The sequence below is a fragment of the Anopheles stephensi genome, chromosome X (genome assembly GCF_013141755.1).
Source record: "Anopheles stephensi strain Indian chromosome X, UCI_ANSTEP_V1.0, whole genome shotgun sequence".
In the NCBI taxonomy this organism is placed as follows: domain Eukaryota; kingdom Metazoa; phylum Arthropoda; class Insecta; order Diptera; family Culicidae; genus Anopheles; species Anopheles stephensi.
In genome coordinates this window covers 2837077-2864249 of record NC_050201.1, presented here as the reverse complement: position 1 = coordinate 2864249, position 27173 = coordinate 2837077, and the positions used below count along the sequence as shown (strand labels likewise).

Genomic DNA, 27173 nt, shown 5'->3' with positions numbered 1-27173 from the left:
ATCTCAACCAACTTGAAACACCTTGGGCCACGGATAATCGCAATTGATGTCGCATACGCCATTTGTAATTAAAAAAAAAGGGTTTCGTTCAGGGAAATTAATATTTAAAATTTCGTTCTTGAATTTATCTATCTTTTTATTGTGGTCAGTTGGATTCTAGTAATTTTTATTTCAAATGGAAACAAAAGCAGCGGATTGTCAAGATGTGTACAGTATGCGGAAGTGTGATGTAAACGCCACTGCACAACTAGTTTTCAAGCCTTCAAAATGACATCAGCCCGTCTATGATGGCGTCATCATTCGCTTGCTCTGTTCATCGGGTATCTCTCTCTTTTTCTCTGTTTCGCTGTCTCTGTCTGTCTTTCTCTCTCTTTCTCTTTTACCCCTTTTTATGTGTTGATTTTTTTGTGTGTGGTGCCTATTCGCTTCTACGAACATGAACTGTCAGCTTACCGCATCGTACATGTCAAAAGTATGGTGTGCAAAGTATGCCAGACTATCGCAAAAGAAGAGCTACGATTAATAACAATCAACGATGGTACGAAAAGGGTAATGTCCCCCTAATTCTGGATAGTTTGATCTTGCCGTGAACTTGCCCGTGGTGCAGTCAACGATCTGTCGGTCAGCATCGAGAGCCTCCGCGCACGCATTGCCTTGTGACGCTGTAAGAATAGTGACAACAAAAACGGAGAAACTGCAACCACCGCTTACTAGCGGAAAGAAAATACTATATTTCTATCGGGTTTACATTATGCAGCACATTCCGATGTGTGGTAGCAAACGGTCGGCCTGCGAACAATATATCTACCATCTGTATGGCTGAATAACGGTAAAGGCGAACAACAGTATGCAAAGCAGCTGAACAAATCAATAATCAATGTGTGCGTGTATTTTTTTTTCTTTCTCTCCTTTCAGCGATTCCTGTTTGTGCGAATCCCTGCCTGCTGCTGCAGCACGGTATTGTACGGACCCACGCAAGGACTAACACCAACACCAATTCGGGCTCGGGTTGCTATTGTTCTTGTAAACAATTGTGTGTTGTTTTGCACGTTCGTTTTTTTTCTCTGCGAAGAGCCCTAAAATTGTAAGTATCGTTCGTGTTCGTCCATAACTACCTGCTGGCACATTCTCTCCCCTTCCGTTTGTCATTGGGCAGTTTGGCTACAATTAAAACTTTGCCAAAAGTTGCAAACCTGTTGCGACCACCATGTCAGGTTGGTCATTGTGCTGTACAAGTGATAAATTCTAATATCTAGTTCACCTGCTTTCTATTTACAGGCATATCCAATACAGCAATGTGAATGGAGCGATTTTGCGCTGCAAAACTGTTATCGAAAAAGCAATCGGAGAAGATCAAATTCAGTGCCGGCTACCCGCTGCTCGGCTAAGGGCGGTTGAATGAAAAGCCTCAACAGTATGGTAACGCACACCATGAGTAATTCACTCGCAACGCTATGTAACATAGGCAACTCGTGTTACATGAACTCGGTGCTGTACACTCTACGCTTTGCACCGAACTTTACGCATAACCTGCACCATCTGGTTGAATTTCTCGAGCTCGTGCTACACAAAGCGAATGCGGACAGAAAGTACCTAGTACAGCATGATGAAAATGCTCAGAACGAGCTGAATGTGATGAACTCGAAGCCTAAATCGTCCCTGCTCGCTCATAATGCTTCGGACCCGGCCGGTGCAGCCCATCCGTGGAGCAGCAAAGAGTTGATTCAACATGACAGAAATGTGAACGGGTACGAGAAAGCGGCTTCGAACCGAACCACCACCCACCACTCGGTCGACGGTTCTGCCGCGCTCGGCGAAATAAGCTTTGGTGATAATGATAAATGCAGTGTTCTAAATAGTCCTACGCATCATATTTGTAATTCGTGTAGCAGTACGGCAAAGCCTACCTGTACTGGTGATAGTTGTAATAGGTCAAACAATTCGGATGTAAGCTATAGTAATGGAAGTGGCGCGAAGAACAACCGGCAGCTGGTGTGCGAAACGTTGCACGACCTGTTCCACAGTCTCGCCCGGAACGAGGCGTCCGATGTGATCGAACCGTTCCATGCCGGGGGGCTGCTGCAGGCCGTGCAGAGCGTGAGCAGCACGTTCGAGGGCAACCAGCAGCAGGATGCGCACGAATTTCTCATGTGCATACTGGACAGTGTGCGAGAATCTTGTCAAATACTGAACAAACATCTAATAGAAAATCCAGATATTCTAAAAATTAGGTATGCGCGCGTTTCGGAAACGCTTGTCCGCTTCTCGACCGATTTCTTAACCAACAGCCTCCTCTATCTTTCCAGCCCGTTTCCATCGCTCGAGAAAGCCACTGCAACAGAGGCCACGATCAACAATAGCAATAATACAGCGCCCGTTAGCTCGGAATCGAAGCTCAGCAACACACCATTTATTGCGCGTAACATCTTTCGCCGGCGCAAGGAATCGTTGAAAAATAACACCAAGTCACGGTTGGAACCACCGGCCAGCGGTACCGTCGTGAGCGTGCAAACCGCTGCGCCAAACAATTGTGTGCATAACTGCACGGGAAAGCAGAAGATTCATCTGCCCAACGCAACGACCGGTGCGACGCAGGAGCCAACCGTTGCTCAGGACCGGTTGAAGCAACGGATCCGGACGTTAGGGTTGAACTTTTTTTGCGAAGATTTTGAAGGTGTCACTGTGTCGCGGACGCGATGTCTATCGTGCGAGACAGTGACCGAGCAGAAGGAAACGATGATAGACATAGCCATTCCAATCACATCGAACGAAGTGAGTGACGCCGTGAAGAATCCGCAACAATTTTATCAGGTAAGGCTATTGCAGGCTTGCTCCTGCCAGGTGGTGATGGTCGAATCGGTCGAGATTAATAATGTTCCGTGCCGGACCTTCTTCTAGGACGCTTGCATAACGCAGGAATATTTTCGGGGCGATAACAAGTATCGATGCGAGGTGTGCTCCGGCTACACCGAGGCCTGCCGTACGATTTCCTTCGACATACTGCCCCGGTTGCTCGTCCTGCAGCTGAAGCGCTTTAACGGTGATATGGAAAAAATCAACAGCTACATTCCAACGCCGTTCATACTGCAGTGCTTTTGTGCCGAATGCATCGGAAGGTCGGACAACGAGAAGCGCCACATCTATCGGTTGTACAGTGTGATAACGCACGTCGGCGCACGAATGTCCGTCGGACATTACATCGCGTACACCAGCTCGCTCCAAATCCCGCTGCACTACGCTAACTGTGTGAAGGATCGGCAACGACGGGCGCTGCTTGCAGCCGCCTCCCTGGAAGCGCAAACTGCGCTGCACCCCCCCGACGCTGGTGGAATGGCGAGCAAAAGCCACAGCAGCGGCAGCGAGAAAAGTGCGTCCGGTCAATTAAAGAAGCTGTTCGGTAGCAAAAAAACGTCCAGTGCAGGCGATATAAGCAAAAAGCTAAAGAACAACGTCATCAATCGATTCTCGCCGATTAATGGGATGGAAAGCTTGCAGCTGAACGCAACCGCAACCGACACCTGTCCGGAGAAGCCGGCCCGGGGCGCCGGGTACATAGACAACTTTTACAGCATTCACAGTATTGAGGGCGGTATGAATCATGGTGAGGTGCTGCTGAATGGAAGCGAAGCGGGCAGCGGGCCGTCCTGCCCGAGCATCGGCTGCTGTGCGGTACGTACAAAAGCGATGCTTGCGAACGATATCAACGGTCGGTGTTTCGTCGACGATGGTTTGGTGAACCATAGCAGCGTCCACAGCCTGTCACCTCTTGCCACGGGGTCCGTGTGCAACAATAACTGTGCCCACAACCATTACAAGCCGCTAGACGCTTCCAACGGTGAAGACCGATCGTCGAACGTACCCGCCGACTGTCACGGCTCGTTGTTTGCCGGCCCGCTCCATAGCGACGACAGCAAAGGGCTAGGCTATGGCAGTGTGATGCACGAGTCGTTAGCCAACCAGCAGCTCACGTGGTATATGTGCGACGATGATAAAATTAAAATCATGACTCAGCCAGAGTTTGAGGAGGTGCTCTCACCGAACCGTCGGCACGTGACCACGCCATACCTGCTATTCTACGCTCGGTACGATGTACAGCAAAGCCAACATAATCAATCCAAGGAGCCAACGCTTTCGTCTGCACAACAGCAGCAGCAGCAGCAGCAACCGTTTGAACATAAGCTACATACAGCACTTGCAAAACACGTACCGCCAACATCCAAATCTGCCACAATCTCGGTCTAAGCTTCATCCGGAGCAGGTTGGATATGTAATATGCCTTTGTTTTGTTTGTTTGTTTCTTTCTCTTCTTCTTTGCAAGTAAAATCATTACGTTACAGGATAATCATCAGCAAATTGATTCTAAATCATGCTCCCCATTTATAGCCTATTGACAAAAGAAAAAAAAAACACATTGAAAAGAAAGGTGTTAGATATTAGCTTTGAAACTGAGCAGTGAAAAAGCATGAAATCTGAAATATATATATATACATATATATATATATTAGAAACCAATAAAACGAAAAACAAACAACCTGAGCAATTGTTCTATACATATATATTTAAAGACTAATAAAAATCATGTTTGATTGTTGTATCCCGTTTGTTACTGCTCTTCTAATCCTAGTGCTTCGGTTTACTTTTATTAAAGTAATTAATTTACCACATCAAAAAAAGAAATAGGATAATAATTTGTATTCTGAAGCTGATGGTTGTAGGAAGCTATATACATATATACGCGAGGGAGACGTTAATTTGTGATTTCGGCTATTTATTTAAAAAACATGTAAAACAATACAATTAAGTTGTACGTAGTAAAACGAAGCAGCATTTGTAAATGTGTTTTCTTTTTGTGTTTTGTTTTTATTATTAAAATTGATGGCCTGCATTACACCGTGTCACGCACACTATAAATCAATCGCTGCTGATTGATCAATCAATCGATGGACATTACAACAACAACAACAAAAAAGCCGCCCATAGAATGTTTAAAACAAATTCAATGATATCTTCCTGTGTGCTGCTGCTGTTGGGCTTGTTAACCCCTTTTTTAAGTACTATTCGGTTTAACGACCTCTCAGGACCGGCCCTCACTACGAAGGGTGATGACGGTCCGGGTGGGATTTGAGCCCCGGCCGTGCCGTAGGAAGACCTCCGCTTAGCGACGATGGATCTTTAGGTATCTATCAAATTTAGCAGATGGTCTGCGGCGGACCGAGAGGTTAACATCGGCAGTAAGCGCTCCATTTTGTTGATGTTAGTCTCAGCCCACTTGCTGTTCGTCTGTGCCGTTTCCAGCGCTTGCTTCACTCCCTGATTAGCCTTCTCGAACAGTGCGGTCTTCTTCCGTATCAGCTCGTTCAGCTCCTGCACCTCCTGGGTGGAAAACATTTGCTCCGCCAGCGGTTTTATGTAGCGCGACAGTCGCGAAGTATCGGGACTCAAGCTGTGGGAAGAAGATGGCGTACGTCAAATGTTGGAACAACCGGTCAGTGAAGTAACTGACGTTACTACTTACTACTCGTAAATCTCATCCGCACGTGTTAGGAAGAAGCTTTTCGCTGCGTTGAAGCCAGCATCGTTGCGCGAAACGCTGCTGAACAGGATCGTGGCGTCCTGCTTGCGCACGCCGGAGGTGCTGTTGAGGGACCACTGGAGGAACCGTTCCACCAGCCAGAGCTGGCGCGTGCAGGCTAGCGAACCGATGATCATGATCTTCTCCGCACCGACGTTGCTCTGCAGATAGCGACGCCACAGGAAGTTCCACTGCGTATCGTTACCCTGGCGTATCGCGTTACAGTACACGACCGGCCGCAAATCGATCGGGACAGGATTGTTCGCGTCCGGGTTGGCTTCGTTCATCCAGCGGGCGAACAGCTGCACGGAACGGTCAACACAATCGCCCACCTCGAACCGGCAGGCCCACGAGGCAATCAGCGTTAACTGTTTGATTGCGTCCAGCCGGTCGGTCGGTTTTCTGGTCACGTTAAACACCTCCAAACGCTCGTAGATCGGCTCCAGTATGTACTGGACGTAGCTCTTGAAAATGTCGTACAGCGGCGTGCGCTTCAGTATTCTGTTCAGGCTGTTCAGGTTGGTGAGGGCCGACTTCCAGGGAATGTACTCCGTCTCCTGCCGCAGGTAGTTGATCATGGCGAAGGCGATGCCGTAGTTTTGCTGCCCCGTCCAGGCGAGATCCATCGCGTCGTCAATCAATTGCGCACGGTTGAGCAGCCCGATCGCATCGTAGCTCGGCCCATTCAGCTGGGCGATAATCAGCCGATAATTGGTCTTGTCATACTTGACCTTATACAATCCCGCCAGCTGTACGTTAAAGATCACCCAGTGCTCCGAATCCGGCAGATCGTCCATTACTTTAACCTGGTGCCCATTGCTCGTTCCGTTCGTACATTCCATCCAACCCTTCGGCAGTGTGTCGTTGAAATCCAGCGACTTGGCGGTAGTGTACGTCAGCGGAATCCACCAACAGTAGTCCGTCACGTTCCGATCCGCCGGCACTTCCGATGAGACGAAACGGGTTTGCGTTATCTCCGCCGAGTTGGCATCGTAGTTGCGTGTGACCGTAATGATAGGATATCCGGTTTGCAGCGTCCACGAATCCATCACCCGCTTCACGTCAATAAAATCGGGCAGCACACCGTTAGCGTGTGCCTCCTCCGTTAGAGCCTCCCACAGATTGTCCTGTTCCGCGTTACCGTAAGCATGCCGCCGGAGGTATCGGCTCACCCCATCGCGGAACGTTTCTTCGCTCAGGAACAGGTGCATCATGCGTATCACGATCGAACCCTTCTCGTACGAGATGGCGTCGAAGATTTGCGATATCTGATTCGGATGGCCAATCTCTACCGATATCGGGTGGCTCGACAGCAGTGCGTCAAACTTGAAAATATCCAGCGTGTTCGATATGGACTCCTCCTCGAGCGAGTACCACTCGGGATGCAGATAATCGACACCGAGACTAGCAACGTACGTAGCGAAACCTTCGTTAAGCCACAAATCCGTCCACCAACGCATCGTAACCAGATTGCCGAACCACTGGTGCGCCAGCTCGTGCGCAATTACCGACGCAACGCGATGCTTGTTGCTGGCGGTGGAGATGTTCGGATGGTACAGCAGCGCCGTCTCGCGGTACGTGATGAGACCCCAGTTTTCCATCGCGCCCGACGCAAAGTCCGGTATCGCGATCATATCGATCTTGGGCAGCGGGAACTTCTGGTGGAAGTAATCCTCGTAGAACCGCGTCACCCGTGGCCCTATGTCACGCGCATAGTCTACCTGATCGATCGCGTCGCGGCGGGCCCAAATTTTAAACACCACATCGCCCGGTTCCGATGTCGTCGCTTCGCGATATTCGAAATCGTTCACGGTGTACGCCACCAGGTACGTGGACATCGGCACCGTCGTGTTGAACTCGTCCAAAACCCAGCCCGGCATATCCTCCACCGGTACGGTGCGGTTCACCGGCATATTGCTTAGCGCAACGTACCGTTCGTGGTGTGCCAAGGATATGTCGAACGTTGCCTTCATTTCGGGCTCGTCAAAGCACGGGAACGCTTGGCGCGCGTACGTCGGTTCGAACTGTGTCACCGCCAGCCAAACCTTCTGCTTGGTGCGCTTGTCCAGATAGCTGCTACGGTAGTAGCCGAGCAGTCCGGTACCGAGGCCACTCTCGAACGGGATCGTCAGCTCGTAACGGGCACCTTTCCGCAACGCTGTGCTCACATGAAACACGGCATAATCATGCTCGGTAATGTACTCCACACCCTTAACGTCCATTTCGCGCGACGCCTTTTGCGGGACGTCCGGGCTTACTTCGTGCAACGTTATTTGCTGCTCGAGGAGTGTTAAATTTTTCGAATGCAACACAACACTGTCCGCAGCTTCGTGGCAGAGGAACTGGAAAAGCAGAACATCCGAACATATCACAGATCGAGCTAGATCCTGAGGTTTCGCCTCTTTGCAGGACTTACCCGTATCGCAACACGGCCGTAAAAGATGAATCCTCGCTCATCGCCGAGATGTGTGTAAACGCGCAGATTGTAATGTTCGGGTGTGATCGATTTCGGCAGTCGGTAACTGCTGTAGCTGTTGCTGGAGTCACCCAAGGTTCCTGCGATGGCAGCCAAAATGGCGACCAGCAGCAGTGCACTTCGCATCACGGTCATACTAAATCATAAACAAAGGTATCTTGAATGAAGTAAAGAGAAAATCAGTTAGTATTTGGGTGAGTAGCAGTTCTACATACGGCAGGACCGGGGTTCAAATCCCATCCGGACCGTTCCCCCGTAGTGGAGCACTAGCTTTCCAACTATGCGGTATCAATAAGTCTAGTAAGCCAGAAATGGCAGGCACTGTCGCAAGAGGTCGCAAGACCAAAGAAAAAGAAGAAGAAGAAGTTACACACAGCTGGGCAGGGTTATGCAAACCTATAATGGCTCTGGTAAGTATACCAACACTACTAAAGGGACACACATTTAATGTAAGCTTTGCAAACAAAAACAAACAGATTCTAGCTTTCGAGTAATTAAATTGTAAAAATTATACCACCTCAACTATTCCACAATCTTAACTATCGAACACGCTTGATGGTAACGACTAGAAACTAAAGCTAATCGCTCGGGTCATTGCCATAGCGTAGTGGTAAGGGCACACGCTTAAACAACATGCCTAGTGTGTGTGTGTGTTATAATCTCCAAATTAGCAACGCAAAAAGGTAGGTTAAGGTCGCGGACGGTTACAAATCCAAATCATGGGTATGGATCGCAACCATGACAGATTGAGTATTCTTCCCTCATATAACCCTGACCGACACTGCCCGCACAACGAATCCACCACTGAACGAGGTCACCTAACTTCACTTCCAGCATGCCTTGATAAACTTCAAACAGTCTTTATAGTATTGTTACGGAGCGCAGAACGTTCGCTGATTGTACGACCGAACTCACCAAGATCTTGACACCTTCTTCTCGCATCGCCAGCCATCGAACAGGGCATTTATATGCGCACTGTGCGAAGTGAGACGCTTCATAAAAAATGCTGGATGCGTTGCACGCTGGAACAACTGAAAGCAAAAATCGCAGCCCTGCCTACCCGATGGGCGGCAAAAGAGAGAAAGGTGTACCATTCCTGATTGATCAAACGCATCGTGGCACTTTCACGCAATCGTAAGAAGTATGGGGAGACACACACACGCACACACACACACGTACAGAAGAATTTTTATGCTCCCCATCTTAACGATCTCCCAAGGGCTGCTGAGATTGGAGAGCGCAAACGAGCGCAAAAGCTCTGGTAGAAGCATGGCAACGGCCCCAGGTGGAACACCTTACCGGACGGCCATCCAAATAGCAATACTAATTCTAGCGACAATCTTCTTGCGATCGATTGTGAGTACGGCAATTATAGATATGTTACATGGAACCCCATTTGAGTGTGCATAAACTGACCTTACATCGCTATTTAAAAAAAAAAACCGGTTCGTTGTGTGTTTCAGTGGTGTGCGTATGATGAGATGATCGCAGCTGAATTTCAATCACTTCCAGCGTCAACGCTAAACATACTAGCAATATCTCTCACTGCTTAATGTATTTGTTTTTTTACTGGACAATTATTATTTAATAATTTCTGAGCTATTGAGTAACAAGGATTAATTATTGAGCTAGAGGAAATTCATCAATTTATTACTGAAGTATTGGATATTGAATCGATGCCTTGTGATTGGAATCTTGGTATGCAGCAATTACAGAGAGTGCAGCAATTACAGAGAGGTTTTAAGATGTTGAATACCGCCTAGAAGATTTTCGAGGATCGACTTGTTCCATTCGTTGAAGAGATAGTGGGAAACTATCACAGTGGGACACCTGACCAGAGATCTTCACGATGCAGCAAATCATGGAGACCAGCTCCACTCCTACCATCTCTTCATTGATTTTGAAGCCGCATATGACAGCATAGCCAGGGACTTAAACTATACGACGCGACGAGCTCTTTTGGAGCCTCCCAGCCAAGCTAGGCAGAATGAAGAATGATATTGGCCAACATCATATGCCAGGTGAAGGTTCTTTGCTGCCCATCAAGGGCCTGTGCGCCAGGGAGATGGGCGCTTGCCTGTCTTCTTTTCAATCTGGCGCTAGAGATTGGCATCCGTGGCTCGAAGGTGGAAACTTCGGGGACTATCTTCCATAAGTCAATCCAGATCCTGGCATACGCTCGAAGCTTACACCAAACGATCGAGCGAGCGGCACTAAAGCTCGGGTTGGAGATTTACGACCAGCGGCCCTGCTAACAAACGCTGAGCCTGGGGGCAAAAGTCAGCACCGACAACCGGTACAGTACTTCAGCCTGAAGAAACTATTCAACCTAAAGTACCTGGCGCGACAGACGAAGCTGAGACTGTATAGATCATTTACAGTCCCAGTACTCATATACGCCTCTGAGCCATGGACAATGTCCAAAACTGACGAAACCCCCTTGTGGGTGGCCCCGTACGTATGGGTGGAAGGACGTCGTGCAGCGTATAAGATTCGCCAGGCTTCGGTGGGCTGGTCACGTCATGAGGTTGATACCGGACTACCCAGCCCGTAAAGCCTTTTAAGGTCGTCCACACGGACAAAGGAAGCGTTGTTGGCCCAAACTGAGCTGGAGTGATGGTGTTGATGCGTCCTGCCAGACTTGGCAGACGACGGCGCTGGGCCTTGGTCGGTATGGAGGATTGTTGTAGTATGCCAAGCGGTTGTAGCACTGCGATAAGGAAGTAAGTATTGAATAAGCACACGCTAATTATTAAGCATGCCCAATTTGTGCTGATAAAACCCTTGGATTGACTGTGCCTGTATAAGGGGAACAAAGGAATGATTAATCCTACAATGGCCTAACAGCTTAAACAAAATGGTGTCGTTAAACACATACATTATACGTAATTCGGTCGCTTTTTAAATATCTTTTTTTCTTTTATTGTCTAATAGTTGCGTTTCGGTTGGTACATCGTCATATTCCGCATACTCGACCGCACACTGACGAGGAAACCAACCGCGAATTCGTTTCACGTTCGCCTCACTCTCTGCTTCCTGAATCTTCTCACCAAACAACCAATGTCTGAAAGGAAAAGAAAAAGGCTCGTGAAATTTTGAATTTGCTCCCCGAAGGAAATGAGATACCCCAGTACTTACTTCCTCCATCTGGTAACGCGTACGAGATCACCCACTGCTAGCTTAATCCGTGGTTCATCGGTTAGTGGCGGTGAAAGGCATACTTTGAATCCTTGAGACAGTAACGGTACCCAGCTTCCGGTGGCAGGACGATGTATGGTGTACGTACGGGTACGTGCTCGCTTTTCCTCTTTCTGTGCTAACTGTTCGCGCTAAAGGGAAGAGAAGATGCAGTACAGGGAGTTTAGCATACCGGCAGCGAATTTTTGGGCACTTTGGGCGAATTTGCTGCACGTACCGTCAAGGTGTACTGGTCACATCCTTCCACTACGGGCCATTCCACACCGTTACCGGCGGCCGTACAGGTAATGTTGATCACCTGCTTCATATTTTTCCATCTGCCCAAATCGTAAGGATAAGTGAACGTTTCATTATTGCGCTCCTTTCTGTACCGTGCCTTCTCCAGTATCCAGTCTTCAATTGCGGTACGATTGTTAAAGATAGACCTCAGCTGGTATACCAACAGTGCACCGACGGTGATAACGACACCGATAGCAAGTCCAATGTTGAACACGCACAACACAAGGCTCCAGATGGTGAGCTTTACGTTCACCTTCGAATATTGACCGTAATAGATGTACCAGTCCCGGTACAGCCCAACGTACAGCGAGGCTGACAGGATCGCGGTGGCATGTATGCAGCCCAGCACGGCAAACGTTAAGAAGGCGGTAAAATAGCCATGGTTTGCCCAACCGACGCAATTGTTTATCCACGGACAATGGTGATCCATCTTGATGACGCACCTATTGCACTTCCGGCAATGGTGGGATCTGGGTGCCTTGAAACCGTCACACACGTGACAGAATTGTAAATACTGTTCGTCTTCCTCCCGCTTCGGTTTCCATTTCAATTGCAGATAGCTAGGCCCTGTTAGCGAAGCCATTATGAAGTAAAACCCCGTACTGAGGGACAGTGCTAGAAACACTGTTTGGTTAATGAACGCCAGCACGGAAGTGTTTGCCGGCCACCACATGCCGTTCATATATACGGTCATTACTGTGATAGATTGTACGATACCTGAAATAGCAAAAAAAAAAAACAGGAACTCTTAAAAGAATGTAAATGAAATTTTGGTTTAGAAGCTAAACTCTTTGAATGATATTGGGTGCATTCATATCAAACTCAGCATCAGCACACCCATTCTTTTGCATCGAATCAATGGCTCTATGAAAAGAAAAGCATGGCCAGCGATAATCGATCGTGATAGATAACAAAAAAAAAAATATTAAAATCATTAGTAAGCATTGCAAGGGGAAGCTTCTCACCTATTGCAGTCAGTGGGCCCCAGTGAAGGAAACGCCAGATGGAATTATTGCTCCAGTTGATGAACATTTTTTTCATGCAAGCAAATACCGGCTGTACAGTGTCTTTTGCATTGACTGAAGAAGTTTTATTTGGGGTAAAGTTGAATGTTGAATAATTGTGGCCTCTCACTTGCACTTGGCCGATCCGCTTGCCGCTGTTTGTTGAATGATGTTGCGTTTAGACTTTGGCGAATTACTGCAAATTTTCCAGAACCGTACATTAGCTTTTGATTTTTCTAAAAGATTGATGATCACTTTGCAATACAAGCGATTGCTCGTTGTGCTTTTATTTTATTATTACCATTATATGCGGATAAAAAATGCAGGTCTTTAATGTTTTTGGTACGTTCTTGCACCGATTTGGTCTGTTGTTCTGTCAAATGGATATGATTCATCCGGTGCCAAGGTACATAGAAGCAAGATATGAACCGAAACAATATTTTTCTACAAAAAAAAGATTGCTTATATTAATGAAGCGATTGGTGTAGCATGCAATCTTTAGTGTTTTTGTTAATTTTTGCCGTGTGAAATAATTTCTCTTTTTTTCAGTATATTATGATACGGCAGCACAATGAAAATATCCATTCCCCATCCCACCTTTCTCTATGCAGTTTGTCCTTTTATTTTGACTTTCTTGTGTGTATAAAATATATTCTGTCATTTTCCGAAACGGGGCACGTTAGTCCAAAATGTTCGGTGTTCCCACTCGTTTTCTAGTGCATCGCGCGAAGCGCTACAGTTTGCTGGTGAATAAATGTAATACAAAGCATTCGTTTAGTAGTATGGCCGATCCAGAAGCTCAAGAAACTGATCCCGGCTTTACTTTCCACAGGTTTTAGGTGGACAAATACCGGAACAACACGCACCGCATCGCCCCACTCATCGTTCGTCCGGGCCTGCCATAATGCAACGTTCGGTCAGCCGGTACATAGCACCCATCCACATTTAGTTCGTCCGGGTGAAGTGCTGGCCGGAATTCCGCTGCAAGAAGTAAAAACAAGACGGCACACACTTTTGCACACCTTACGGGACCATGCCGCTGTGCAGACTGGTGCTGCTACAAATCATATTGTAAGTTTTTACTGGAGCTACTTGAGAGTACTTGTTTTGGTTGGTAGTGTATCGATGCAGTTGGGGTCAAGATTGTTAATAGGCGCTTTATAAACATTTCAGGTTGTGATACCATCCGCCTGTAAGAAGTACATGAGCAACAAGATTCCTTACGTGTTTCGTCAGAATACAGACTTTTTGTATTTGAGCGGTTGCCAGGAACCGGACAGTGTGCTTGTTTTGGAAATCGATACGAATGGCAATTGCAAAAGCTCACTGTTTGTGCGTCCGAAGGACAGAACGGCGGAGATGTGGGATGGGCCACGGACGGGCGTCCAGCACGCACCGGACGTGTACGGCGTGGAGGAAGCGTACGATATCGGTGGGTTGAAGGACTATTTGACAAAGTATGGGTTTGCAAACCCCAGCTCTATAGTTTGGTACGACGAGCAATCGTCCGATTTGTTCCATGTCTCAAAGATACTCAGAGATGTGACAAACCAACAAACAAAATCACCAACAGAGTTGATACACCGCCTTCGGCTGATCAAATCTGAAAGCGAATGTGAGCTAATGCGTAAAACGTGTGAGGTGGCTTCGAAAGCTATCAACAGGACGATCGAAAACAGCTACCCGGGCATTAGTGAGCACGAAATCTATGCCAGCGTTGACTACCACACGCGTCTCAGTGGCGCTAACTTTCTAGCGTATCCGCCAGTGGTGGCAGGTGGCGCTAACGCCACGATTATCCATTACATAAATAACAATCAGATTGTAAAGCGTGGCGAACTGATACTGATGGACGCCGGATGTGAGTATCATGGATACACGAGCGATATTACGCGGACGTGGCCGGTTGATGGCAAGTTTAGCGATGCCCATCGTGTGCTTTACGAAATTTTGCTACAAATTCAGCGCGAACTGTTAGACTGCTTACAGTTTCAGGGTGGTGAATCCTTAGATCAGCTCTTCGACACGATGTGCTCAAAGATAGGGAAATATTTACAGGAAATCAAACTGATACCTGGTTCACTTTCGGCGCTCGAGCTTTCACGAGCTGCTTACAAATTTTGTCCCCACCATGTATCGCACTATCTCGGCATGGATGTCCACGACACACCGTTAATATCCCGCAACATACACCTGCGCCCCGGAATGGTGTGCACCGTAGAGCCAGGTAAGGATGCTTCTTATGTTAAATTGTTTTTTTTTCCTGTCTAAATGCTCTAATAACATTTTATTTTTGCAGGGATTTACATACCACAGAACAAGCTTGACGTCCCGAGTGAATTTCGTGGCGTGGGGTTGCGCATTGAGGATGACGTGCTTATTAAGCCGGAAAAGGAAATCGAAGTTCTTACCAGGGACTGTGTGAAGGATGCATCGCTAATAGAGGAAATGATAAGCTGTAAAGCAAGAGGCTCTTTGTCATAAGTACTGCCTGGGTTTGTTAACACAACGGTAGGTGTAATAAATGTTGGTTTAAAATATTTTGTAAATATAGATTATGTTCAATCATTTGAAATAACGACGGTGGTGCGTGAGAGTACAGCAACCATCCACGCCGATCCATGGTTAGTCGGCCAATGCGCAAGGTGCTTGGCAGTGTAAGGTTAACGCCTTGCGCATAGGTCAGCTGAAGACTCGTCGCAGCTGTAACAGCTTGTATGCCCTTCGCCTGAAGTGGTAACTGATGCTTCATACCTGCTTACCTTTATCAATTTGAACGTGCCCATTAATCAACCCCTCTCTCCTCCGGAACTTTTCGTTTTCCCTTGACCGTATTCCGTACGTACGCGATACAACGTTTCTTCCATCGTCACGTACACGGTTAAGAAATTTAAAATACAACTTTGGTCAACATTTTTTGTTTATTTGTTTTATAATATGAAAACATTATATCAAAATTTATTTCCCTAAACACTATTAAGGCCGTTAGCGCTGTTATACAGGATTTTAGGCTTTTAGAAGAGGTTTATCTTCAGTACATTATTTAAAGAAAAAAAATCCCCCTTGCCCTTCACTGGACACATACTACAGTCTTTAACACAGCTATACAAACACCTGTTTTTCAGGTGAGGTGTTCGTATAAGATCTGTATACCATTCCCCCGATATCGTGTAATATATACCCGTTGCATCTCAATCATCCTCCGGTACAGCAGGCGTAGAAATATGGTCCGGTGCTAGCCGATAAACGTATTTATGTGCCTCGTCGTAGTACGGATTCGTCCGCTCCCGTACCGCCCCCAACCATGCGCTCAGGTGCGGTCGGCCACCGCACGGATCGTAACCAGCTATTTTAACCTGCTCAATCTCACAAGCGGCCGACAGGTCGGCTATGCTGATGGTGTCACCGGCTAGGAACGGCCGTTTGCCGTTCGCTAGCAAATCATGCTCGAAAAAGTCTAACCCTTTCTTTAGCCGGTCCCGCAAACGGTCCGTCTTGGCAGCATCCACCTCCTTGCCCATCAGCGGATTAAGCCAGACGTGGAAAAAGTATAGCGAGACGTCGGCACGTATGTTCAGGTGCTGCCAGGACAGGTACTCGTCGATGCGTGCCTGCCGTACGGTGTCTGCCGGATACCAGTGGGGCGCCACAGGGTACTCGCGGCACACGTACCGGTAAATGGCGACGCTTTCCGCGAGCCGGAAGTCCTGCTCCACGATGCACGGCACCTTACCGTATCGGTTAACATTTTTTCGATATTCGGGTGTTTTCTGCTCAACTGCGAGGCGAATGGAGGCAAAATGTTGTTAAGAGCCATTATCCTATACGGTGTTTGTACTTACATTTTCGAAGCGCTACCGGGCATCGCTCAAACGGAACCTTGTTGGTTGACAAGAATATGTAGAGCGCTCTTGATGGTTGCGACATAAAATCATAGTACAGCTTAAGCCCGCGGGACATTGTCCGATTTTATTGTTTTCTTTTTCCGTACCCTGAGAGAAAACAAAAGAATTGATAGTGGAATCCGTATGCGTTGGAGTGAACTAATGAAGGGTATAACATGGACCAAAATTATGCTTCCGTGCTACTGAAAGTTTGTGAAAGTACTGACTGTTTTTTCGCAAGAAATGAAATGTCCAATCATTCTCTTTATCTAAACGTTATCAGGAGAATAGCTTTTGGGGAGCCCGGCATCCTGAAATCTGAATCCAGCACACACGATTCTGACACACGTATTTTGACGTAACATTCCACACGATTGTGCCTCATTTGTGGTTAAAAAACTATTTTTTTGGTGCAATACAACAAACAAAGCTAATATGCATCAAATTGGTTACTTCATTACATCTGTGTGAGTGCGTGTTCTGCATACCTACCAAACACACTTGCGAATTGATAACGAACGCTCAAGAGGAATATAAAAAAATGGCGTACCCAAAGCTCAATGACTTTGAACCTCTCGTCAAACCGATCTGGTGCAAATGTGTGCGTACGAACAAGCGCCTCCATTTGTCTCGTTCCTTCGTACGATGCAACGCACATACAGGGTTTCTCAGGCCAGTACAACATTGTACCACTGTAGGTCAACAGCAACCAGTTGGGATTTTACCGGGTGGAAAATCTGTTTACCAATGTTGAAATTTTTTTAACAAGGTTTAATTGAAAATACGATGTCGGATAAGTGTTTTTTTATTGTTGACGCATAGCGTTACAGCGTTGAACCGGCCTGAGAAACCCTGGAAGGAAAGTGTTGCTGTTTGTTGACTCACTCGTACCGAGCGCATCTCGCTGGAAGTAAGAGCGAGCGAACGATCGATGCGCAGCACGCGCCGTCTCGCTCCATCCCACGCATGCATAGGGGGGTTGACTTGTGCACGGCACGTGTAAAATTGTGTACAATTTTAGCGCACGCCGCACACCGTCAGTCTTGCTCGGAATTTGTTGTCTTGCAGCGGCGCACCACGAAGACTGCCGGTTTTCGGTTGTGAAACGCCATCATCAGTGGGTTCAAGTGGGTCCGTGTTTTATCCGGTGTTGTTTTTATGTGTGGCTAGCGCCAGCAAACGGTGCACGGTGGAAAGAAAGTACGGCAATCGAAAGCGGTGAACGTGTGCTAGTGTCGTCCCAAGCAGTAGTTATTGCCACTTAAGTCAGTCGCCCCTGACCCAGCTCTCAAAAAAAAAAAGGAAATATCTCCGTCTCCAATAATCCTCCAACATTCCGTCGTCGTCGTCGTCGCTATCAATCGTTGTTCTTACGAGCGGTTCAAGCAACACTATGTCGGATCCGGTTGAAGTAGAGCAAATGTCGGAGACTAAGCCTCGCAAGGTAAGTTCGCCGCGTAAGAGGGAAGATGGTGGAGATTTTTCTTTTTGTGTTGTAGCAATCTTGTCTCATCCCACCACCCCAATTCACAACCCCCTTACCACTGCTGCCACCACCGTTTGGGGCAGTTCCCTTCCAAGGTTCGCCAGAGATCACCAATCGCGGCTGGGAGGAAAGATTCATATCCCCTTTTCTGCTTTTCAACATTCTAATATCCGGAGATGCTGGTAAATTGGGGGAGGGTAAAATATTGCCCAGATCATACACATATCGCTTCGCTTCCTGCCGGGGCAAGTGTACATGGGTGTGTACAACATGTCTTGGGCTGAAACATGCTCACGGTGTTGTTTCATCAGATGAATGTAAAGTGCAGTGCGCTGGTGAATCAGCTAACTGTTCTGCCTGCTCTCGACCCGAGCACGGCTTCGCTACTTCTTGTTTAATAGCCATTAAAAGCGTTGCTGCGGTGTTGGGTCGGGTCAGCAGACTGCCTTCCTTTTTGCCGGTTGACTATATCTGACTTGGACTTGGATGTCGGAATGATTCATCAACGCAAGGGTAGTTTGGTGATTCATGGGCCTTTTTTTGGTGGGACCGTCATATCAACTTTGCCAATCAATCACGTTTGGCGAATGGTCACTGGATGGTGATTAGTTCCAATATCCATGCAGCAAACACAGAGGGTAAATGTTGACTTATTCCGATTGCGCCCTGACGGAGCGCGTGATGAAGACCATTCGCCCATTCGGTTTTGGTGTGGCCGATATTGGAGACCCTCACAGCGAGAGAGACTTCAACCACCACAGTACGGTAAAAACAAGTTCTCCACCAACGGTGGAAAGCGGCACACGTGTAATGCAGCCAGAGTTTGGGTGAGAGTCATTTTGTTTTTTCTTTTCCCGGTAAAGGAAGATGATGACTTCCTCCTGTGCGGTGTGCCACTTATCTCTGCGCCCAGGCACCAGGTTGTCCGGGTTTAGGAAAATGTGTCACGAATGCTGCTCCGAAGGGGCAACAAGTGTGTGTGCCTTTTTAGAGAATTCTAGCCAACAAAATGCAATACCAGTCAGAATACTGCAGTCGAGAACCTGTGTGGTACCGCTGAGCTCTGCTGCTGCTGCTGCAAGCAGTTTGATGCTTCATTTGGTATATGGAGAAACAGGTTTTCAGACGGAGCCTATACGATGGTACAGTGAAGCAGATGAAATCCAGCTCTGTCTTACTGTCTACATTTTCTCTGACCTTCTTACATTGTTTTGGAGCTCCGGTAAGGGACTTTGCAGCTCGGTATGACCGGATAGTAAGGGTGTCAGAAAATTACAAACACTCTCGTCGAGAATTTAAATAATCGCGCAATTTTTAAGGCGCACATGTAACAGATTTTGGGACATCGAAAGCGCCATTCGCCTGCTGCATTCCACATCTGGGATATAGAAATCGAATATCCAGGGAGGGCCCTATTGGGCAGTGATGGCTCGCGTGCCCAATAGCATACATCTTTCGGGTTTTGGCCCGTGGCCCGTGTTTTCTTCTCGCCAACCACTCGTCCCCGTTCCAATTTCCAATGCCCAATTGGGGCCAAACTGGCGCGTCGAAAGAAGCCACACACACACATGTAACACAAACAACCCCAAAAAAAAAAATGCGCCCACGCCCGCTGCTAATCTGTTTTCTCGCCTTGGTGCTTGAGGCACTGCTGCTGCAAGTGCCTTTGTTGCCGCGATCGCGTGGATCTTTTAAATGCGTGGAGGATAATTTCACATTTTACTTAATTCATCGCCCATCCTCTCGTTCACGCGCCCGCTGGCAGGAGAAAGGGTCGCTGTCTGTTTTTTTTTGTAGAAAAGAAGAGAGTTTTTGGAAACTCCGCAGAGGTTGGCCCGTAGCCGGGGGTAACTGTATTTTTGAAATATAGAGCACAAGCTAAGCGAAACGCGCGAAACTCGAAAAATCAAAATGGAACGAAAAAAGAGAAAGAGACCCCATCATACCCGGAGCAAGCAGATAGCTGCACGCACGAAACTGCGATTGGAAGTATGCACGTATGGGGTTGCAGATTTCCTTTCGCACCAGGGAGCGGCGATTAAGTTGTTTTGGGAAGTGGTGTGATTTTATAGATTTTTTAAATCACCTAATCAACTTTTGAGGCTTGCAAACGGTGCGAGCTTCAGGGCGATAGCGGCGCTGGACTTCACCCGGGGAGGACCGGGGACCAAGTCCCATCCAGATCGCATATAGTATCTCCGTATTGCAGGCCCCAGTTATGGGTGTAAAATCATGCCAAGAAAAGCTAGAAATAGCAGGCCGCGCGAGACTTCTCGAAGATGTGTAGGTACCGGTGTAGAAACTACCTAAAGGCTCATCTCCCATATCCACCATTGAGATAGAAATGCAGGAAGAAAATAATTTAACAATGTGACACCATGTGTGTTATACAACTGCCAGCAAGCCTCCCCACTCAATAGAAGCTCGCTAGGTTCAAGAAATACCGCACTTAGAGAGCGAGCTGCGATTAAAAGATTATCCGAGCCCGGGATCGGGTTTTGTTGCTGGCAATTGATCCAAAAAGGCCAACTTTGAACCACACACTACTCGCATCAAACTTTTTTTTTTTTCTATAAACCAGAGATGGTGTGATAGAGTGCCAGGCAGGGTGAAAGAAGCAGCAGGCAACGGTTCTTTTTTATATACAGCACAGGCCCGGTCAGGCCCGAGTGCCCTACGGTACACCGGATCGATCGAAACGCACCTTTTCTTCTCCCTGTACGGTACTCGGTGGATTGCCGAATATACTATTCCGGACGCACCAATGATTTTAACGGGTAAAGGAACTGATGGAAAAGTTCATCAAGATTGCCCCCGTCCGTGGTGGGGTGTTGGTTTTTTGTTGTTGTTGTTGTTGGGAGGGAAAAACGCCGGTACAGGGAATTCGGTCCGATTGGATGTCCGATTCGGATGTTCTGAGCTTGTCTATCTTCAATAAAGCTGCTGGATGGAGTGAGTGTCCGGTCGTGATGGGGGTGCCACGGTTGAGTTGTGAACCGGGTGGCTGGTCCCGAGGAGATTCGATCCATGACCTTCGATTTATTTGGCTGCACACCGGCGCTTTCACCTCATTAATAGTGCAACCACCAGTACAGCGGAGCCGATTATCGACGCGTCCATTTTTGAGGCTATGTCGGGGGGGAACGATGTATACTTAGGAGGATGTATACTTGAATCTCTTGAGGTTGGTTTAATTAGTTTGCGAGATGAGAGACATTCTTATTCCTGCTGTTGGGCGTAAGGCCACCGGTGATCAATTATCACGCATCCAGAGAATCAGTCCTCTTGCTACGAGGGCGAACTCTATGCCGAATCTACCCTGTGCTCTGAGTCACCCCCATGTTACGGCATCAAATCACATCTGGAACGTAATCTCCCTATACGAAGGGCCTCCAGCGTTTCCAGAGTTTCAGAGATAGTCCAGTGGAATCCAGACTCCCTATGGAGGAGCTCCAAATCTTCTCTACCCAAAGAAAGAGTGGGGCGATGTATGACGTAATCAACGCTACCCAACATCAGTCTCTACAAGCTAACTTACGGGCCCGTAAGCGTGTGTCCCGAATATGGTCTGACGACGACGCCGACAATCACGCTGTAAGAGCGTCTCGAAGAATATGGTTCATGGACGGATATGGCCGGGCGACAACAATCGCAAGCAGCGCTACAATGTTTCAAGGATCAAGGCCTGTGCATTGCCTACTGCCTGTCTGAAGAAAGCACGCTGGTGTTGGTAAAGAGCCATGACATGAAAAAACCGGTCGAGCAACACACCGGTGAGACCGGACGACAGTGGGCAAAAACTTGGAGGGGCCCACAGCACCAAGGATGCTTACACCGTTCTGCTATTGCACGACGCCAGTCAAAATAAAATTGAAGGATTATGGACATATAAGGGGAACTCTAGCTAGCAGGAGGAGGAGAAGGAGGAGGCCGGAGGTCTTGTCTTGTGAAGGTGTAAAAATTTGTTACAACCTTAACGGGGATGCGCTTGCTGTTGTGTCATCGAGCAATTCAGCTTGCTCGTTGGAAAACAGAGGCCCAGTTTTGTAGAGTTTCGTTCCATATTACGCGCACGCATGGATAGTAAGTGCATGCGTGCGTGAATACGTGAACATAATTAATGCATGTAGGCATGCCATGCCATGCAGCTGTTTTGTGAATGGCCTGACAAGCCAGCCAGGGCGGGCGGATGGTGAGATTTAAACCCATACTTCGGAGCGGATGTAACCGACAAAAGACAACACAGACACATCAATCTCTGGAGCGGCGAGTTCTTCTGTTTCGTTTTGGGACTACAACTTTGAGAAGGTCTTGGACGGATATAGATATCTCTGGATGTCGGCATTACAACCTCGAAAGGTCTGGCCCTTTCTTTAGCAAGAAAGTCAGTCACCAGGAAGATATTTGAACCCTGGTCCTGTCGTGTGTAGCCCCTCCCGAGTATCTGGATATCTAGACTTGGTATTGTGCCGGAATAGTCAGCCCAGATGGGATGTGAGATGCTCAATCCGGGCGTGTGAATCGGCCTTCACACCAACGATCAAAGACCCCCACAAGTACCACTGATCAGCCAGTATGTTTAGCTAACCTCAAAAATCTGAAGCTAACCAAGAGCTCAGTGGGAAAAGCGCGTGCATTCCCCGAGTGTTATTCGTGGCCGTGCGTCTTCCAGGGGGAAATCCGCCGTCTTGCGAACCTTCGCTTCTTGCTTCTTGTTTTTCTCTTTTTGTTTCCGGTCGTTTAAGAAGTGCTGACGTCATGTTGATGGAGTTCCACGCCATCGACACGAAACTTCAACAAGCGCACACCAGATGAAGGAGAGTATCGTCCACCATTTGGAGCACACATAAGCGCGATGCTGGTGTGATCACAATTTCAAGAAACGCTATTGGCTGAGAGGCTGCGAAGAAGAACAACTACCGCCACCGTCGGACATTTCTTCAAAGCGCGACAGGGAATGGGAAGGGGAGCGAGCATTTAGCGCAGCAAACTTTGTAGCAAATATTGCTTAATCTACCCCATTATAGCAAACATTATTTGTTACATGTGTGTCCCCCATATCGATAAGATAAACGTTTCCGTGCTGTAACCTTAGCGGGAAAGCTACGTGCGAGCGCGCTACCTATTCGTAGAAGCGTGGATTATTGGTGTGGCTTTGAGTGATAGGCAGCAACAGCAAAAATCGTACCGCACCTCGAACCCGATAAGGCACGACGGCGCGAATTGAACAAGCATTAATGTTGCAAACAGCGATAGCAGCAGCATGGTATTCTGCATGCCGTTATCCGCAGCTCCATCGGCATCTGCACTTCACCACTTGAACCGCGCCATCGTCTGGCACTCTGGCACATGCTGCTTCTTGAACGCGGTTCCGTTCCGTTTGCCCTCCGATGTGTAGCTGACGATGACTCACAGCTGCACGACATATCGCGCCGTACGGCGCAAATAATGAGCAAATTCTTCATGCTTTACTTTTCAATTCCGTTGCACAGATGGCATTACCAACCTCCCTCGATAAGGATGCGATTCGTGAGGCGTACGAGGAGGTACGCTCGAACCTGAGCGATCACGAATGGGCCGTGTTTAAGTTCGACGGCCTAAAGATCGTTTGCTCGGCGAAGGGCCAAGGGTTCGAGGAGTTTTGCGGCGAGTTTCACGACGATGAGCGCGCGTTCGGCTACATCCGGATACAGATGGGCGACGAAATGTCGAAGCGAAGCAAGTTTCTGTTCCTGACCTGGATCGGACCGGAAGTCGGTGTGATGCAGCGCGCCAAAATGTCCACCGACAAGTCGATCATCAAGGATGTGATCAATGTAGGTCAATGCTTCCTGGAGGGTGAAACGGGGCGCCCTAGCCGGTACGTAACTAATCGTTCTTCTCCATTCTCCGCAGAACTTTGCCGTCGAGCTGCAGGTGGAAACGAGCGTCGATCTGGATCTGGAGATGTTTAAGGCGCATCTGAACAAAGCGGGCGGCGCTAACTATGGGACTGGTGTGCGGGAGCTGTAAAACTCTGCCCTACCAGATGATGATGACGAGGAGAGTCTGGAGACGTAGAAATTAGCGTAGCGCGCCGGTGTGGATGATGATAGTGGGATGAGCTCTAGACGAATCGCGTTAGAATGTGATCTGTGCCAGCCGGCCTATTGCCTATTGCCATTCCATAGATTCACGATTCATTCAGCCGCGAACCCCTTTTCAGGTGGATGCAAAAGTGTTGTACACACCTTTCTACTAATAATACTCAGGCCATCTTGTAAGATTAATGGTGTGGGAGGGTTTTTTTTTGGGGATGGGAGGGGAGGTTAAAAAATGCACCCATTTTTGGTTCGGGTTGAAGGAGATAATATCCCGCACAATACGCCATCTTTACCATTAATGTTATAATTGGCCTTGAGCATTATTTTTCAACATGCGAAACATATCATTTGTAGAACAATCATTCATTGATTTTTCTATTTCGGGGTTTTGTTTTTGCTGAGTGGGATCAGCAGTTTGGTTTTTTGTTGGGGTTTTTTTTTTTTAGTTCACTGTTCATCGAACAGATCGGACGGTCGGGCTCTCGATGACTGTACCGTGGGTCAATGTTTAGCTTGAAATATTTGCAATGGGTCAGGGGAAAATCCTCATGGGCGGGTGTTTGCAAAACAAACGTGCCTTTTTTTTATTCAAATTGACACGAAAAATTCATAGGCGTTCATAAATTTCACAAACGTATTATATGTAGCAAGCAGTACTATAGAACTGATCCAAGAGTACAGTAGAAATGCAAGTTTTCTGTAGGAAGCTGAAATTATCGAATGGAAGGAAAACAAAGGGCAAGCAAATTTGATTTATAAATCTAGCATAAATCTTCGCTTCAATGACACACTTAATTTTCGCAAACAAAAAAAAGAAAAACTAGCTGTTAATGTAGGAGGAAGCACAAAATGATGGATGAAACGATGGGCGTACGTAAAGAAAAGGAAATTGATATTGCATTCTGGTCATTCCGCACCTAAACAATTAGCAATGCGATTCGCGCTGTGGTACGGATACATCAAGAACACAATCTTTTTGGCACTGAGATAGAAACAAAAGTAACGATGTTGTGATTTGATTTTTTTTCTTGCAAAATTGCACAAATTATATATTTAAGCTTATATCGTAACTCTATCGTTCGTCTATGTTAATGTTTCCAAATTTCCTTCCTCCACGACTTTTGCACGACGAATCGTTAAACCGTCGAAACTATTCACAGCACCCAACGGCGGGGTCGGGATTGATTCGTTCGTCATTCTGTCATTAACACACACAACACTGTACTCTACTTTTGAGAAGCATTTTCATCGTAAAAAAACTATACTTAAATACGTTTGCCGACACTGCTTGAGTGTGAGTGAGATGGCGAGCGGTATAGGTGTATACAGCAATGGGCAATGGCAAATTGAACTATAAAATATTGCAATTAAAAAAATCTGTTTCGTAACGTGACCGGCGGGGGGAAAAGAATCGAACTGAGCGAAAAGGAACAACACGTGCATGCTCTAAATTCAACAGACTGAATACCGAATGTGAAGCGCCGGTTTACTGCTGTGACAATCAAAGCAATTTAACAGAATAAAAAATGTATAACGTTAAAGTAATAGCGAGCTTCATTTTCTGCCCCTTTAAAAATGCATCCGTAAAACCGCACTTTAGATGTATGGGTGTTGTTTATCAGATTTTATTGATTTGAAGCAAATAGGCCTAACAATGTTCTCTTTACAGCTTCCACCCTATAACGATGCGCAGAGCTGCATCAGCTGGTAAGGGTTCTGGCAGCTCAACATTTTCAGCTCATCGTCAAAGCCCGCCTCGGTCGTTTGAATCCATTTCCGGTCCAGATAGTACTGGATGCAGCTGTAGTATTCCGTCTCATCGTAACCGACGACCTGCACCGGCACAAACGGGTCCAGGTGTTCGAAGCACGGGCGCGAATCGATCACAGATACTGGCGGCAGCGCAGCCTTGGGCTGGGGTTTCGATGCATCCCTAAACTCGCCCACCATTTGATCGATGGTGACAACGCACACCCCGTTACACCAGTCGTTGCGCGTGATGCCGAGGAATGGATCCGTGAGCGTGATTTGGGCCGGCTTCACGCGTGCTTTGTTTTCCGTAAGCAGCCGTGTGTGCGGCTGAAAGAATGCATTAAACCCATCGATCAGCACCATCGTGCGGGCCCGTCCGGCACTCGAGTGTTGCTTCAGTTCGTGCAGCAGGGCGGCGATAGCATCGCAGGAAAATTTCGCTCGATTAATACCGTGCTCGACGAGGTCTAGCAGTGGTGCACCGGTCGGCGTTATTTCACGCTTTGTCCACACGTAATCGCGACTCACGGTAAGCCCGAGCTCTTTCAGCAGTGCTCCGTTTTGGGTTTTAAAGTGCAGCAACCAGGCCGCACCATCCAGCGGTAGGTCGATGGAACCTTCTTTGGTGGTTGAGTTTGCGATTTCCTTCGCACGCTTCATCCAGTTCGGTACCCAGGGCACGTGTACCAATACGTACCGCTGCTGGAAACCGTAATGCAGCAGATGGGCTAGGGCGAGCGATTTGCCGGCACCGTCCTCACCGTACAGTACGAACCGGTTTACCGGCCGGCTAAAGTCGGACCGCTTGATATACTCAATAATTTCCACCGCCGGCTGGCGTACCATCAGCGAACACTCGTTGAAGGTTTTTGTTTGCCGTTCGAAGCTTTTCGGCAGCCCACCGTGGCCAAAGATCTTTTTCCGCACATCGGTCGGGATGGTGTAATACCGGCCGATCGTGGTGCGGCTGTGGTTTGCCACGCTCTGCTCGGTTGTGCGGAATTCGTCCACCTTCGGTTGCAGCTTGCTGGCTAGTGTTGCGGTAGTGTTTGCCGTGATTGTTGAGTAGAACAAACGGGCCGGCGGTAATGCATTCCGTATCATTGTGATGCAGTCAGCGGCTTACAGGTGCGATGAGGTTGGTTCCCTCTAGACGCGTGCTGCCTGTAGTGATGAACCAGCGAAGAGGCCATGTAACATGTAAACAAATAAGCTTGACGCAATACATACCCAACTATCGGATGCTTGAAGGTTGATGAAACACAGTACCGGGAGGCACAATTTATACGCAAATCTCTTAAAAAACGATTAATGCGCCAGCCCAGTATGTTGACATCTCCCGAGTGGGCCGTTTTGTTGTTTTTTTTCCTTTACACAAAATTAGATAACAGCAAGCGATTGTATGCATGTGGTGGAATTGTCAATTTAGCGGCATGTTT

The 27173-nt window shown here is 47.6% G+C and overlaps 7 protein-coding genes and 1 long non-coding RNA gene across 15 annotated transcripts; 4 read left to right on the top strand and 4 right to left on the bottom strand.

Moving 5' to 3' along the window:
* Nucleotides 1-391: 391 nt before the first annotated feature.
* LOC118503831 (ubiquitin carboxyl-terminal hydrolase 9) lies at nt 392-4821 on the top strand. Of its 2 annotated transcripts, XM_036037550.1 has the most exons (5): nt 392-829; nt 916-1084; nt 1279-2231; nt 2307-2811; nt 2899-4821. In XM_036037550.1, the coding sequence occupies exons 3-5, from the start codon at nt 1399-1401 to the stop codon at nt 4240-4242; spliced, it is 2682 nt and encodes an 893-aa protein (XP_035893443.1). In that variant the 5' UTR covers nt 392-829; nt 916-1084; nt 1279-1398; the 3' UTR covers nt 4243-4821. The 2 variants fall into 2 exon arrangements, with proteins under 2 accessions (XP_035893443.1, XP_035893435.1); XM_036037542.1 differs by having other exon boundaries at nt 393-829; nt 916-2231; nt 2899-4594.
* Nucleotides 4748-9128, bottom strand: LOC118503806 (aminopeptidase N-like). Of its 4 annotated transcripts, none has more exons than XM_036037506.1 (4): nt 8964-9128; nt 7989-8205; nt 5516-7914; nt 4748-5443 (listed from the first exon to the last, which is right to left on the bottom strand). In XM_036037506.1, exons 2-4 carry the CDS (start codon nt 8181-8183, stop codon nt 5173-5175), a joined length of 2865 nt encoding a protein of 954 aa, XP_035893399.1. In that variant the 5' UTR covers nt 8184-8205; nt 8964-9128; the 3' UTR covers nt 4748-5172. The 4 variants fall into 4 exon arrangements, with proteins under 4 accessions (XP_035893399.1, XP_035893406.1, XP_035893414.1 ...); XM_036037513.1 differs by having other exon boundaries at nt 8872-8983; XM_036037521.1 differs by lacking the exon at nt 8964-9128 and adding an exon at nt 8566-8722.
* On the top strand, nt 8593-9695 carry LOC118503918. The gene is made up of 3 exons (XR_004905229.1): nt 8593-8731; nt 8883-9404; nt 9512-9695. It is a non-coding gene; the product is annotated as an uncharacterized LOC118503918 (long non-coding RNA).
* Nucleotides 9696-10937: 1242 nt separating this feature from the next.
* Nucleotides 10938-12930, bottom strand: LOC118503883 (palmitoyltransferase ZDHHC6). 2 transcript variants are annotated; one of them, XM_036037651.1, is made up of 5 exons: nt 12831-12930; nt 12491-12725; nt 11464-12389; nt 11187-11377; nt 10938-11112 (listed from the first exon to the last, which is right to left on the bottom strand). In XM_036037651.1, exons 3-5 carry the CDS (start codon nt 12217-12219, stop codon nt 10950-10952), a joined length of 1110 nt encoding a protein of 369 aa, XP_035893544.1. In that variant the 5' UTR covers nt 12220-12389; nt 12491-12725; nt 12831-12930; the 3' UTR covers nt 10938-10949. The 2 variants fall into 2 exon arrangements, with proteins under 2 accessions (XP_035893544.1, XP_035893534.1); XM_036037641.1 differs by having other exon boundaries at nt 11464-12242.
* Nucleotides 12931-13129: 199 nt separating this feature from the next.
* LOC118503858 (xaa-Pro aminopeptidase 3) lies at nt 13130-15082 on the top strand. The gene is made up of 4 exons (XM_036037575.1): nt 13130-13285; nt 13362-13600; nt 13703-14756; nt 14829-15082. Exons 1-4 carry the CDS (start codon nt 13219-13221, stop codon nt 15011-15013), a joined length of 1545 nt encoding a protein of 514 aa, XP_035893468.1. The 5' UTR covers nt 13130-13218; the 3' UTR covers nt 15014-15082.
* A 349-nt stretch (nt 15083-15431) lies between these two features.
* LOC118503895 (glutathione S-transferase theta-2-like) lies at nt 15432-17013 on the bottom strand. Of its 3 annotated transcripts, none has more exons than XM_036037696.1 (3): nt 16906-17013; nt 16372-16521; nt 15432-16307 (listed from the first exon to the last, which is right to left on the bottom strand). In XM_036037696.1, exons 2-3 carry the CDS (start codon nt 16487-16489, stop codon nt 15721-15723), a joined length of 705 nt encoding a protein of 234 aa, XP_035893589.1. In that variant the 5' UTR covers nt 16490-16521; nt 16906-17013; the 3' UTR covers nt 15432-15720. The 3 variants fall into 3 exon arrangements, with proteins under 3 accessions (XP_035893589.1, XP_035893572.1, XP_035893581.1); XM_036037679.1 differs by lacking the exon at nt 16906-17013 and adding an exon at nt 16641-16896; XM_036037688.1 differs by lacking the exon at nt 16906-17013 and having other exon boundaries at nt 16372-16882.
* A 412-nt stretch (nt 17014-17425) lies between these two features.
* On the top strand, nt 17426-25523 carry LOC118503911 (coactosin-like protein). Its single transcript, XM_036037709.1, has 3 exons — nt 17426-17857; nt 23392-23715; nt 23795-25523. The coding sequence occupies exons 1-3, from the start codon at nt 17807-17809 to the stop codon at nt 23909-23911; spliced, it is 492 nt and encodes a 163-aa protein (XP_035893602.1). The 5' UTR covers nt 17426-17806; the 3' UTR covers nt 23912-25523.
* Nucleotides 24397-27168, bottom strand: LOC118503890 (28S ribosomal protein S29, mitochondrial). The gene is made up of 2 exons (XM_036037665.1): nt 26965-27168; nt 24397-26898 (listed from the first exon to the last, which is right to left on the bottom strand). Exon 2 carries the CDS (start codon nt 26836-26838, stop codon nt 25660-25662), a length of 1179 nt encoding a protein of 392 aa, XP_035893558.1. The 5' UTR covers nt 26839-26898; nt 26965-27168; the 3' UTR covers nt 24397-25659.
* Between the last annotated feature and the right edge of the window lie 5 nt (nt 27169-27173).